The sequence below is a fragment of the Amphibalanus amphitrite genome, unplaced genomic scaffold (genome assembly GCF_019059575.1).
Source record: "Amphibalanus amphitrite isolate SeventyFive unplaced genomic scaffold, NRLGWU_Aamphi_draft 000682F_arrow, whole genome shotgun sequence".
Lineage (NCBI taxonomy): Eukaryota > Metazoa > Arthropoda > Thecostraca > Balanomorpha > Balanidae > Amphibalanus > Amphibalanus amphitrite.
Window position 1 is genome coordinate 84,421 of NW_024882176.1, and position 14,405 is coordinate 98,825.

General features: G+C 45.8%; 1 protein-coding gene across 6 annotated transcripts; it reads left to right on the top strand.

The window, feature by feature from the left end:
• Positions 1–1,734: 1,734 nt before the first annotated feature.
• On the top strand, positions 1,735–14,218 carry LOC122364549 (solute carrier family 35 member C2-like). 6 transcript variants are annotated; one of them, XM_043335042.1, is made up of 8 exons: positions 3,295–3,318; positions 4,529–4,679; positions 5,041–5,328; positions 6,551–6,669; positions 11,248–11,381; positions 12,269–12,444; positions 13,030–13,327; positions 13,362–14,218. In XM_043335042.1, the coding sequence occupies exons 2-7, from the start codon at positions 4,575–4,577 to the stop codon at positions 13,279–13,281; spliced, it is 1,074 nt and encodes a 357-aa protein (XP_043190977.1). In that variant the 5' UTR covers positions 3,295–3,318; positions 4,529–4,574; the 3' UTR covers positions 13,282–13,327; positions 13,362–14,218. The 6 variants fall into 6 exon arrangements, with proteins under 6 accessions (XP_043190975.1, XP_043190972.1, XP_043190976.1 ...); XM_043335040.1 differs by lacking the exon at positions 3,295–3,318 and adding an exon at positions 1,735–1,755 and having other exon boundaries at positions 13,030–14,218; XM_043335037.1 differs by having other exon boundaries at positions 3,269–3,318; positions 13,030–14,218.
• Positions 14,219–14,405: the final 187 nt, after the last annotated feature.

Here is a 14,405-nt window from a genome sequence, read left to right on the forward strand (position 1 = left end):
CGATCATTTTCGTAAGAATTTTCTTAAGTTTGACCTACTTCTTGAGTAAATTTTTTTAATCACGTGAACTCCGTTGATAAAAACTTAAGAAGTGTCGACGTGAATACCAAATTATACTTACGAAAGAAAATCGACTTACGAAGTCGACGTGAATACGGCCCCTGGTCTTTATTTGAGGGGTTGAAGCGTCGATCGTGCGACATTTATTTCAGGTGTGCTAGCTTATCAATTCATATGACAGTGCAATGCATCAATACAGTGAAATAATCAGCGAACACATTTTATCGGGGATGATACGGAAGACTTATTCAAATACTTGTAGAATTCATCAATCATTTATTACATCTTCGAATTTCGGCCAAATAATTCCGATGAATCGTTGAAATATGCGGGGTGGTTATGCATTACATTCTGCTCTTCTTAGGTAGTAGGTCGTCTCCGCTTCCATGACTTCTGACATTGCATATGTAAAATATTTGTAGCTCGTTGTCGGAGAGACGTGGGGAGGGGTGCTTCGCGTCCAAATTTACTCGTAGTCGCAGTCGCCATGAGCGTTACGGACGTTTACTCGACGGCACGTGCGTTGGTGATCAGCGTCTGTGCATGCCACCCATTCGCTGTTTGTTCCACCAATATTCGTGTTTGCATTATGCATCGACGATGGTTACAGTGAAGTAAAGTTAGGATGGCGCTGCTGTTAGCATGTACTGCGAAATTTTCTTCGTGAGCTTTACGTCTCTTGATTATCCGTTCGTGTGAAAGCGGTGGCATGCTTTTGGTGTTGGGATACGTTCCTACATATTATATTGCATATATAATGTGTCGAGCTGTATGCTGTTTTAGGATTGTCAGATTGTGTCATACGGGCTTCAATTGGCGGTCGCCAACAACTTCTGAGCAGCAATATCAATGTTCCCTGTTCCATCAGAAAATATGGCGTTTTACTTGATCCGCCGCGGTCACGGACTGCTGCGTAGATACTCGTCACTCGTATGCCATGACTGATAACAGGCAGCGGTTGCTTGTAGGGATCGCGCTGAATGATAAGGATGGGCTGTGCACAGTCACCGTGGGCTGTGCTTTCTCATCGAATAACAACAATTTCTAGCCTGGCTGGGGCAACATTAATGCGCCTGTGCCTCGGTGATCTTAGACAGTGGTAATTGCCAATTGGTAGAACAATAGGTACTCATTTGAATATCATCAGCTTGCAGTCATTGCTCCCGAGTCCAGATGCTTACATCGAATCTGCTTAGAGGTTATTTTAATTTGTAATGGTCTTTGCTGACGCTGAGCACGGGTTTGGACAAATGCATTTTTGGGTGAGCAGTCAGCATCAGCGTTACCGCTGGCGTCTCGCTGGTTTCCCCAGATTCTCACGAAAATTTCCCTATTTTAAAAATCATTTCCCTAGATACGGTTATTTTCATGGGATTTGACGTACTTTCCTCATTCAAACCATTCGTGTTATAGTCGCTGCGTCCCAAAACAGCAATTTACTACATTCTATGACGTTAACGTAAGAGATTCTAATGAAATTGCTGGCATATAGCAAATTACTGTACTTGGTATAATATGACTGAGTGGTATATTGCAAATTGTGGTGTTGCGAGACGCGGGAAACTGCCGTATTGGTAGCGGTAGTGCTGGCGTAAGAGACACGAGTCGATGCATTATTTTGCACCGTCAATTTAACCGTAAGGAAGTGATATGCGCTAGACATTGTAAAAATCACGCCAAAACAAAAACTTTGATGTAAAAAATTAGCCGCACCCGAAATGGTACAAAGCAGAAGCAGTTCGTTTTGAAATAATAGCAAGAATTATTTATAACTACATGCATACATATGTAATTCCCTTTATATATTTAAAACGAGAGCATCAAACCTTAATTTTGTGAAAAAATGTTCTCATATTTATTTGATATAGCATGCGGAAGAATAATTGATGACAATAATGATTTCGATTGTTGAAAAAACAACAATTTTTCGGGTTTGTGGCATTTCCCTAGATTTCGTGTGAAATCCATATATCCCTAGATCTTCGCTGATTTCCATAGAAAAGGGAAATTTCCCTAGCAGCGGTAACCCTGGTCAGCATTGAAATGGGAAAGGGAGGAGTGATGATGACATCGTTCACGTTGTCGCTACTCGGGAAGGAATTTCAGACCAGTAGCGGCGGAACACCTTCAATTAAAGGGACCCTCCCACCTTCAAAAAAGTTAATGAATTGGCATGAAAGTGATGTCGCTCGGTTCAGGAAGAGCGAAAACGAATATCTACCAAATTTCATCGAAAAATATTCACCGGTTTTCAAGATATTAGACTTTTACTATTGTTTACTTTCTGGGATCTCCGCTGTTCCTAGCGACTTTATTTGAAAGTGCGGCATTTGTTGCGCGCAAAGCAGCATATACCACCGCGTGCTACCAAACGTTTTAGTAAAAGATTTAAAAATCGTTAGACCTCCGCTGACGTCACAAATTCTAAGGGGGCATACCAATGCATTAGCCCCTTAGAATCCGAAAACTGCAAGTTTGAAATTCCATATCTCCGAATTAAAGCATTTTTCGATGTTGTGAGTGCCCAAACCGGTATTTTCAGGCCATGGCCACCAATTTGGCTATCTCAACTCAAAACTAATGTTAAGGTGGGAGGGTCCCTTTAAGGGGGGGGGGGGGGCACTGCCGACTTTTGGTCCCATTATTTCCATGCAACGCCCATAGGGCTAATGTTAAAATGCCAAAATCAAAGGGGGGCACGGTGCCCCGGTGCCCTCCCCGTTCCGCCGCCTATGTTTCAGACGTTGAAGGCCGCGTCGTCGGGACTTCTGAGTTCGGCCTACTACATGGACTGTTTTATTACATTCACCAAGTTCATAACAACATATGATAATACCTTTTGGGCGTGAAGCTGAAGTGCAACTAAACTGGTCGAGAACTGCGTCAGTCGCAAGTTTTGCGGAACGCCCTTTTTATGAAATCAGCCGCAGGACGGGCAATAATGCCATGGGTTACAAATCGGTATCTTGGGTTACAGTTCGCCTGCATGTAAGTCTATGGACTGTGTTTGACTTCTGACTGCTGGCGTGAAAGTGAGCTCAGAATAGCATACATCAACCGGTAAGCTTCGTTACAGGATGCTTATGCAAGAATTTGATAACAATCTTTGGACAGGGGCGAGAGAAATGAGATCGTTCCAATGACGTCACTTCTCCCGACGCGAGTACTTTCAACCCCTACTTCGAATATGCGATCCTTGATCTAAGTTGTTGCATTTTTGGCGCAGCATTTGCATTTAGCTGTGGAGGAATCGCCGGGGTGTGTGCATGATGTGTCTATATTTTCCATTATTTTACTGTATCACATTCTGGTGACACTTGTAGAGATCGCTTGTAATTCTTTAAAAGGTCATGAAATTGTATGATCAAGTTGATCAACTTTTCAAGGTTTTCTAGTTCAGGTTCTGAGTGTGAATGCTGACTAGTAATTAGGTATAGCATCCGTTCCTGATCCAATTCAAACTTCCATTGACTTGTGCCTTTATCAAATAAGCTTTATTTACTTTCAAATACTAAGATGCATCTCATGAATAGTTTTTTTTGCTGCATTAACCCGCGCCCCGTAGGGCTATCGGGGGACCCTACCATCCGTGGGGTGTGTGTGTGTGTGTGTGTGTTTCGGCCCTCCCCAAAGATCTCGGGAAGTTTACCGGCCAATTTTCAAAATTTAAAATTAGGGACGCCGGTGAAAACAGGGCGCCGGAGGGCATATTTGTCACGTGACATTTGTGACTTCTCCCCCTTCGTGGGCCTTCTACATTCCAAACGTCATGTGTAAATTTCACGAACCTTGCTCAAATCGCCCCAGGCGCCCTTTTTTCACCGTCGTCCAAAATTAGCCTTATGTTAAGGAATTGTATTTCAATTTCTTGCTTATTTAACTATGCCTAGGTGGTTACTTGTAAGCATGCTGATATACCACCTTGTCAGAACTGACATTGTACATTATCAACAAACTGTTAGCATATGTGTATGCTTTTGGGAACAACTCTTGAAATGTCTGAACTCTGAATTCAATATGGGCTTAACTAATGTGGATGTGGATGTAATCATTATGGATATTTATCTTTTGAACACCAGCACTCAGCAGTCCACACTGCACAGTGAATTTTCTTTGCACTTTGGATCAGAATGCACTATAATATTTTGTCTATGCATCAAAATCTATTAGAACCATGGGTCAGAATCAGAGTCTACGGTGTCTACTAAATAACGAGAGTTATGCATGATAGGTTCTAATTGGTACCATAAGCAGTACCATAACTTGATGCACCATGGATTCTGCTGATTGTGTTGGGATGGATTGCCTACACTTTGTTATGAATGTACCTGCTAACTACTACAATGGGCGCTGAAGACATATGCAGTGGGGTCTACCTTGAACCCAATTTCAAATTAGGAACGTTAGCATTTAATACTGTATTGCTGTCTACTCTAAATGTTTATTACATGTTTTTTCATTTTTTCAGGTAAATGTGAAGAGCTCTTTCCAATTTGGAAAATGTGAATGCAATCATGAATCGCTTTGCCATAAGACATGCAGTGAAAAGTATTTTATGTATTTTGATCTATTTTTTCTTCTCAATATCATTGACATTCTATCAGAAACATCTCCTACAGGTATGGTGTTGATCTGTTTTAATCAGGATTCATTTGTTGAAGATTAAAACTCATTCTTATGAGCTGGTGCATGATTGCTGAGAGTGAATTTATAAAAAATATCAAATTGTCTTCTTTTGGGTTGCACTGTTTGCAAGTTGTGAAATAAAGATAACTAGTTGACCCCAGTTTTTTCAACTAGTCTGCTTGCATGATCAGAAAGGTTCTGCTATATTGAGCGGCCTGGAATTTGCCTTGCTCAATGCTCCATCTGAATTCTCGCCTTTGTCAGGTGTTTGTGTTGTGTCTGCCATCGTCATGTCATCGAGGTGCTGCTGCAGATCAGCCTCAATGCGCTGCTGACTGTCCACACTGTCGACAGGAGCTGCGCTTTCCACTCTCCATCGTGTTGGCGCACCTGACGGTGAAATTCCTGCTGGCGGCCGCGGTCCGAAACTACCTGGAATGCACGTACCACACGCAGCGGACCACGCTGTCATGGCGCGTCTTCTGGACCAAGATGGCTGCACCAGGCGTGTTCAGCGCGCTAGACATCGGTCTTTCACAGTGGAGCTTTGAGTTCATCAGCGTTACACTTTACACAATGACAAAAAGCACATCGGTCATATTTATTTACATATGTGCGCTATTTCTTCGCATCGAAAAATTGGTGAGTCTTTGAAAGGTGGCTACTGGCTATATTGTACTACAGGGTGATCGAAAAAAAGTGTCACCCCTAATTTAAAAGCCATATAACTCGCGATTGGTTGGTCGTACGACTTTGCGCCAGGCAGCATTGGAAAGAGCATACAATTTCCTTTCGAATGGATGTAAATATGCATGGTTTATGCCGCAAACGAAGATGTAGCTATTCAGAAAGTATGTTAAGGACGCAATTTGGCGTGTTCAAAAGCGTGGCCTCCAAAAAGTCCTGACCTAAACCCGATGGACTTTTTCGTATGGGGAGAACTGCAGAGGCTCGTTTACCGCGGCGTGAAGATCCGTGATCTAGACCACCTGAGAGAGCGGCTGCAGGTGTGTTGTGCTAAGATCTCCCAGCGTCAGGTGAGATAAAGGCAATCGAGGCCTTCCCAAAAGGCCTGGAAGCGTGCATCGCCTGCGGTGGCGGTCGGTTCGAGCACCGAGTCGACTTCGAGTGAAGACGAGTCTAAGGTCAGCCGAGAAACAGTCTGCAGTGAACAACCTACACTCCATGTGTAATGTGTAAGGTGTGTGTCATGTTGAGTTACGATACTCATTGTTCTCGTTCAGCGGTGTCCGATCCCGTTCGGTGAATTTCGTGTCGCGTGAAAGCCGCACATTGACTGGTTTTTGAGCCCATGGGGACATGATTTGGAACTGAAAACAATCATGAATACATTCAATTGAAAAGAAATTGCCTGCTCTTTCCGATGCTGCCTGGCGGTAGTCATCCGACCTACCAGTCGCGAGTTATGTAGATTTTAAGTTAGGGGTGACACTTTTTTCGATCACCCTGTATAACAAGAAAACCACCAGAATATTTTGCTTTTTAGTTACAACGGAATGACAGATGTCCGGATAATTTTGTTACACCCTGTAGGTTCACCCTCTGCTTTATTACTTCCTGATTCAAATACAGAACTTCGCAAGCACTACGTGTTACTTAACTTTTAACGATGTTTCATGTTTAACGATATCCGATCTGAGTTTCCATTTGATTTTATAAAAGTACTCTGAAGTAATCAGATATTACAGGCCAACACAATCTTGGCCTATTAGAAGCATATGTATGAGAACGTTTATAGTGCACTTTTTCCTAGCAGCTATCTCAATGCATGTATTATTCCGGGCTTCTGCGCTCTGTACCGTTTCGTGGTAAATGTGACTGACGCCTCTCCGGCCCCCGCCAGCAATGGTCGATGGCTGTAATAGTGATGCTCATCTCCGGAGGGCTGGTCACGTTCACCTACGAGTCGACCACGTTCCACCTGCTGGGCTTCCTGATGGCGCTGACGGCTTCCGTCACCAGGTGAGCGACACTGTTTGACACCCAGAAACGTAAGAATTGATTGTTACTATACGACTGATCGAGATGCCAATGTACTGTGCAAGTTAAAAGCGGAGAGCAATATCGTCTTAGATGCTGTTTTTGCGAACGGTTGATTAGCATTTTTCTTATTGGAACGGCTACACCTTTTTAGGCGCAAATTAATCTAACTGAAGACCAAATTAAAACAAGTGAAATCCAATTTAAGACAAGTGAAGCCCATATTAAAACAGTTGAGATCCAAATTAATATTTGTGAAATGCATTTTAAAACAATTGAAATGCAATTTAAAACAGTTGATGAGTTTAACATTATTGGATGTGTTGAACATTTACCTATGTGGCGATTGTTGAAGCTATGATACCTTAACCTATGCCTATGCAGGTGGGTGCACTGATGTGCCTAACGGAGGTTTACTAAAACAAGGTGCATGGTTTTGCAGTTAAATTGCACGTGAAAAAACTAATTTTACTGACATCTTTTTCTGAGCTAGGCCTGTTTCACTAAAAACTTGCGATTACAAGTGTTTGAACTTTACAATTCATAAGTATTTTTGCAAACTATGTAAAATCGGGTTTCACTAAACTTCATCACCAGCGGCACCTCCGATAAAAAGAGTTGGTAAATAAACTTGTAAACAATAAAATTGTTTTTAATCAAGAACTTTAACATGTTACAGATATTGCTTCTTTTTATCAAACTATGTCTAGTTTTCATGTCAGAAATTGCAGGAATAAATTAAAAATAATGATGCTGTTTCTGAGTGGTATAAATGATAGTTTACAATATCTTATTATCGAAAGAAAATAACACCTAAAACATTTGACAGCAGAAGACTGTTGAATGCAATTATGGCGCGCGAATGACAAAACATGACGATATTTATTTATTGCTCGTAGCTGGTTCGTAGGGAATGTGCTAAGTGAAAAAGAGCATATAATGACTCAGCATATCATATTTGTTTTAAATAATTGATTGCTTTGCATCATTGCACAAAAAGTATCAAAATTCCGAACGTCAGGACCACTGGAATTTCAGGTTTGTAATTACGATGTTTTCTTTCAAGTTTCTGGTCTTCGTGAAACAGAAAGTTTGCGATTCCCGTGTTTTCTAGCAAACTTTTTCTTGTAAAAAAGTTTGCAAATTTTAAACTCAAAATTCATGCCCGAAGGTTTCGTGAAATCCAAATTTCAAATGTTGGTAATTATTTCTTTTAAACTCAAGTTTTTTCTTTGTAATTACACACTTTATTTGTTTGTGAAACAGGCCTCTGAAGACGACGGCTCCTTTGAGTCCAGCTTATTTCACTCACTTGAAGTAGATTGGTGTGAAAAGTTGGTTTTATAGTCTATGTAATATTTATTTCTTCTGTAAATACCAATAACTTCTGTACCATACAATTGCATTGCATCATGGAGGGTGACTTTCAGGTCTTAGAAGACACGGATCAGGAAGTTGACCAACCAGCGCCGGCAAACACGCCGAATCGACGTGGAGTCAAACCAGGAACCCGGCGTGGGCACTACGTCCGAGTCCCACGTGATGCTCGGAAGCGGATTATAGACTGCTTCAAAGCTGGCGGCGACTGGAAGCAGGCCGCCACTGCCAATGGAGTTGCCGTGAAGACTGCCTACGGCTACATTCGGCGATGCGAGGGTGACGGTGACGGGCCACCAAGGAAGTGAGGTGGCGCAATGGTCTGCAAGGTGGACGCGGCAATGATTGACACTTTAGTGGGCTATGTGGAAGCTAGCCCTCAGCTCACTCTGAAGGAGATCGCGAACAAACTGCGCGAGGAGACTGGTGTGCAGCTGTCCACTAACACTGTTCACAAGCACCTGAGTGGTCGCATGTACACGGTTAAGAAGGTCCTGCCCGAGCCGGTAACAATGAACAGTGCGACAAATAAAGACAGAAGAGCCACCTTTGTGCGAAAGGTGATGGAAGCCACTGGTGCTGGTAAGACGATCCTGTACATGGACAAAACAAATGTAAATTTGTTTCTCCGACGTTCAGAGGGACGGTCCCGCCGCGGCCAACGGTGCTGCGTGAAGGTCGCCACAGGTAAGGGCGACAACATCCATGTCATCGGCGCCATAAGCCAAACGGGCATGGTGTACTGGGAGCGGCGGCGCGGATCGTTCCGCAAGGAGGACTGCTGCGAATGGCTCCGGCGAGCTCTTCGACACTGTCCAGAGCCGATGGAGAATGTCGTGGTGGTGTGCGACAACGCGCCAGCCCACACCGACCTGGAGGCCATCCAAGCGGAGCCAGAGTTTGAGGGCGTCCAAGTCCTCCGCACCGCCCCCTACAGCGCACCTCTTAACCCCATTGAGGAGTGCTGGTCGGCGATGAAGGCGGCGATGAAGAACAGCATGACAGCCAGCTTTCAGGAGATGATGACGCCAGAGACGGGGATCTCACAGACCGAGCACCGGCTTCGATATCTCGAGCGCAACATTGATGCCGCCATGCCTCGCATCACACCCATCATGTGCATGCACGCTTGCAATCACGTCCAAAGGCACTTCGCTGGGTGTCTGGCACTCATGGACTTGGCGATGGGCGTGTGAGCGCTACACTCGTAGTGCAATGGTTATCGGTTTGCATGGAACGAGAACTACCGGGTGCGGCCGGGGGAGGCGGTCACGGTGCCAGGTTTTCCGCGGCCGCTCCAATGTGCCGCACCGGGGGCCAGCATCGCCCATGAATTACCGTAAGAATGTAAACAGCGCACTTGTTGTCAATGAATTACACCGACATTTATTGGTATTGAGCATGATCATTGATGTTTGTACCGTACCAATATACGATGGCATTGGTTTCTCACAGCGATATTACCTCCTGCCCGGTCAGGGTTTTTGTCTTCGTCCTGGAAAGAATACAAATAAAGACTATGTCATTTGGTATTTGATTTTACATTTTCTTCTTGAAATCATAAGCAAATTGATCACTCATTGGCAATCATTTGCGACACTAATAGCTTTCTGCAGTTCGTATATTCTGCGGCCTTTCAAGCGTTTTAAACTGCATTTCAATTGTTTTAAAATGCATTTCACAAAGATTAATTTGGATCTCAACTGTTTTAATATGGGCTTCACTTGTCTTAAATTGGATTTCACTTGTTTTAATTTGGTCTTCAGTTAGATTAATTTGCGCCTAAAAAGGTGTAGATCGAAACGCGATTCAATGTCTATCTAAATGTGACTCAGTGGGGGCATAGGCCGCTTGTACAGGGTGCGCAAAAAGTTCTGGCCCATTTCTGTACTTCGATAAACGAATGCAATCGGAGTGAATATTATCAACGCTAACACCAAATATTGGTTTGCATTATCAAACCAGATACGTTCACTCACCTCATGCGCGATATAACCCCCTTATCGGCAATGACCTTCTCCACACGTAGGCGGAAAGACTTGCATGTCTTGATGATGTAGGTGGGGTCCTTCGTCTCCCACATCTTCACGATGTGTGCCTTCAGGGCCTCCAAATTGGGATGGGACACTCCCTGGACCTCATCCTGCAAAACGCTTTAGACGCTTTAGTCAAGGGGTTCAGGTCGGGTGACTGAGGGGGCAATATGTCATTAAGCCAACAATGGGCTTCTCCCCCGAGCTCCTCAGTCCTCCGTTTGCTTGTGCTGGATGGAACTTGCGTTGTTTGCGGATGTAGTATCCTGCTGGAAAACGAAATCGACTTTTGGATACGTCTTCAGGATCCATGGGATGACGTCACTGTCAAGCAGACGCTCATACATCGTCCCATTTATCTTCTAATTGGCGTTAATGAAGACGGTTAGGCACTTTTTGCCGCCCGAGCCGTGGGCTGTCCTGGATGGCCTGAGACACGGCAGTCACATTCTCAGAGTTTTGACTGGACGTGACCGGTCTGACCTGGGGGCATATTCCAGGATCTCCCCTATTGGTATTTGGCTTTGATACGCGTAATTGTTCGCAGGGGGCTCCAAATTTCATCGCAACCTGCTCAACAGTCATGCCCGTTTTTAGCCGCGCCGCGCGCGGGTATCCAACGAAAATGTAACGTTTAGCCTGCCTCCATGACTGGCCGTTAATGGTCTGCTAACTGCTTGTTCGACATCTGGCTGTGTAGCAGGATCATTGAAGATATTGCGTGCGGCTTTTGGCTTCCCGAAAAGCAACCGTAGTACGCGTAGGAGCGCTTACTGTAAGAGGGCCAGAACTTTTTGTGCACCCTGTATAGCTCTTGACCGTCTTACGAGGTGTTAACCGGTGTTTGAGTCTTGTTAAGTCTTGAGTTTGAGTTTGAGTCTTGTGTTTGAGACATATTGACTTGTTTGCTTGTTTCTGACATCTAATCGCCCACCTTTTCTTGGCAGTTCTTCGTCACTCGTATTGTGAACTGCTTCTGCACCTCATTTAATTCATTAATCCACGTATCCCTTGTCACATATGTTCGATTCACTGCTTTCGATTGCGTCTAAACAACCTGTTTTGTATCCAACTGCAGATACATCACGGTGCTCAGCTTTCATCTATGTCCCTATCTGTCCCATTAACTGCCGGACGGACGTGGTTTCAGCGGCCTTCGATGGACGCTCTCCCAAATCCTGATGCAGAAGGAGGAGCTCGGTCTGGCGAACCCAATAGACATGATCTACCACATCCAGCCCTGGATGATGGTCTCACTGCTGCCGTTCGCCGTGTTTTTCGAAGGTGGGTGAACGGAGAAAATGTTTGCCAATGCAGATCATCAAACATCAAACTCCGGCTGTAACAAAGTGAGCTTTGTTTGAGTCCATCGCTTTTGCGGTTTATCCGATCATGTTTTCCATATCGTCACGCTCCGTTGTGAACCTGTCGTTGTTGTGGTATGTCTGCGGTGGAGGGTTCGCCCGGACCGTGCCATTTGCGGCGGCTGAACTGCCGTGGCAGATCGATACCGTACACACCTGTCGGCAGTGTGCGGTGACAGGCCGCTGTTTACGGTGCCGGTGCCGCCTGTCCGCCACACAATAACCATATTCACCACTTGGCCGGTCGCCACCGCGCATAACGTGCTCAAGGCCATCTAATGAAATGCGGCTATTGAAGCATGTTCAGTTTGATTTGGGAGTTGATTCTATGCATGCACGTGAAAACTGAAAAGACCTAAGGTTTTAGGCGTGAAAAAATCGGTCGTTCAGTGTCCACCGTACCCTCGTCGTTAACCTGTCGTTCTGTCGCCGTCATGTAACCATTTGAGCTATAGTCACGACTTTGAGTTTGAGCAGTAGTCTTTGCAGCAATCAATCGGACTGGTGATGGTCCTGGACCCGGTGACGTGGCCACGAGAGTCCGAGGTCATAATGATTCTCCTTATTATGCAGCGGCTCGATGCAATTATTATTGTCATTATCACCGGCTTATTGCTCATGACCCATTTATGATCATAAATCAGGTCTCATTTACTACTGTGCTCCAGTTCACTGTGAAGAGGGACGCGTCTGTATGAAACATAACCCGATTGATGCTACAACCCTTCCTCGTTCTGCAAAATTTCCGGTGGCGCAATGGTACTGTATCAGACCGAGATCTGACCCTGGCTATCCGTCTGTCTCCAGGCGCCGCGGTGGCCACCTCGGTCGACCTGTTCCTCTACTCTGAGCCGCGCCAGATGGTCTCGTCGGCCGGTCACGTGCTGCTCGGCTGCCTGCTGGCCTTTCTGATGGACGCCGCCGAGTTCCTGGCGCTGCGAGTCACCTCCAGCGTCACACTCTGCGTGGCAGGCGTGTTCAAGGTGAGATCCTGGCGTCCCGAGTCGATCACACTTGGTGCTCAGAGTTGATTGCTCTCGGCGGTCGAGAAAGAAGACCCGTTATAAGGGTGGTCCGCAGTAGACGAGGAGCAGCCGCCGCTAATTGAAGCAAAGGTTTGCTTTTCGATTTTTATGGTCCGGTGGTCTTTATGCGTGGCGATTTTGGGTTACAAATGGAATATCACGTCAAACGGCCAAGTTGGACCTTGCCACTTGAGTGACTTTGTCGGTGCTGCCCAGATTTCTAGCTTCTGGTTGTGTGTCTGACACGGTGTGACGCTGTGGATCCCGTTCCCATCAATCCGGGTGCGAAGCTGAATCCCGCTATTGTTGTGTCCACTGTCCGCCCCGGTGTGACGTCCCTATCTTCAGGTGTGATACGGGATCCCACTGCTGTGTGCCTGCCGTGGTGTCAAGATGGCTCCCACCCCTCCAGTCCAGCTGTCTCCGTCCCGGTGTGACTCTATGGCTTCATCTGTCTTCAGGAAGTGTGACTCTGGGTCCTATGACTGTTGCTGTGTCTGCCCCGCTATGACGGCTGATGACCCCGTTCCTCTCTGTCTTCAGGAGGTGTGCACGCTGCTGCTGGCTATCCTGGTGGCCGGCGACGAGCTGGGCGCCCTGAAGGCCGTCGGCCTGGTCACCTGTGTGGCCGGCATCACGCTGCACGCGGCGCTGAAGGCGCGCCGACTCCTGACCGGAGAGGGCGGCCCCGGCTCCGGCGATCGGGGGGACGGACGGGTGACCGAGCTGCCGCTGCTGGCTCACTCGGACGACGACGAGGATGAGGACGTACTGTTCCACCAGTCGAGCCACTGACCGGCCGCGGGGGTCGCACACGCAGAGAGGATGAGATAGAGACACAACACACTACGCACAGAGGGGCGAGATACACACACACACACTACACTGAGAACATGGGACAGAGTCGAACGTAATCCATTACACTGACAACTTACACCGGGCAGAGCCGGGTAATTCGATACACTATTACACATGCGCAAACAGCAAACATCAGGACACAGTACATACTACACCAGTCACACACGTAACACAATTCGTACAGAGTGTAGACTATGGGAGTGCGTGGATAACTTAAATCGTATTGTGACAGGCTTGTTGATGTGTTTTTGTGTTTTGTTTGAGGGTATTGTACTTGAAGGGGCGACGTGTTGTCATTATTGCCCGTTTTATCGGGCGTATCGGCGTACAGTGTGGTGTGAAATGCGACATAATCCGGTGCTGGGACCACATTGGGTGTACGAATTTCACGAAACGCGAAACGATACACCCATCGAAGATGACCTACTGGTCTGGGGTGTATGGTCATAAGAGTTTTATCCCTGACATTTATTTTTGCTCACTGGTCGTGTCCGTCTTGATCGTTCGCCAAACGTCAAACTGACATCAGTCTCGTAACCGCTACATAGTGTGCGTGCCGTTCTGTCTAATTTCTGTTTCCAAAGTGTGATTTGGGAAACAGCCATAGAGTTTATCATGTATTCCGTGAGTCTCAATGTTGACGCTTTCAATCTGCTGTTTCGCTCCAACAACTTGGGAACTCTTGTGAGAACAAATTGACCAGAATGCCATCGATGCTAACTTATCGGGACCAATGCATTGCAAGAATGCTGCCACTAACTGCAATGGCTTGGTAGCGGTATCAAGCTTTATTCGGGTTGGATTTGGGGTCTCTGCCGGGCATACCTGCGATTGCGAACAATCATTCCATCATCGATAATACATTGTTATGCTATTAAGTTTTTTAGGTTGAATGTAGATCAATTATGCAAGTCCGTCAGAGAGCTGTATGAATTCTAGTCAGACAAGGAATATTTTCAGCCTCTTGATGTTACACCATTTTCATCGGTTATAGTATCCCATCTCATACCTACCTGGCAGAGAGTAACCAGCGGATTTTAAACCCATGCCGGGTATACCAC

Bases quoted from the DNA above. Each gene is read 5' to 3' on its own strand.
- LOC122364549 (XM_043335040.1), top strand. From the start codon at position 4,575: ATGAATCGCTTTGCCATAAGACATGCAGTGAAAAGTATTTTATGTATT. The intron at 6,670-11,247 runs GTGAGCGACACT...ACGTGGTTTCAG, and splicing joins CTGACGGCTTCCGTCACCAG to CGGCCTTCGATGGACGCTCT. The intron at 12,445-13,029 runs GTGAGATCCTGG...CTCTGTCTTCAG, and splicing joins GCGTGGCAGGCGTGTTCAAG to GAGGTGTGCACGCTGCTGCT.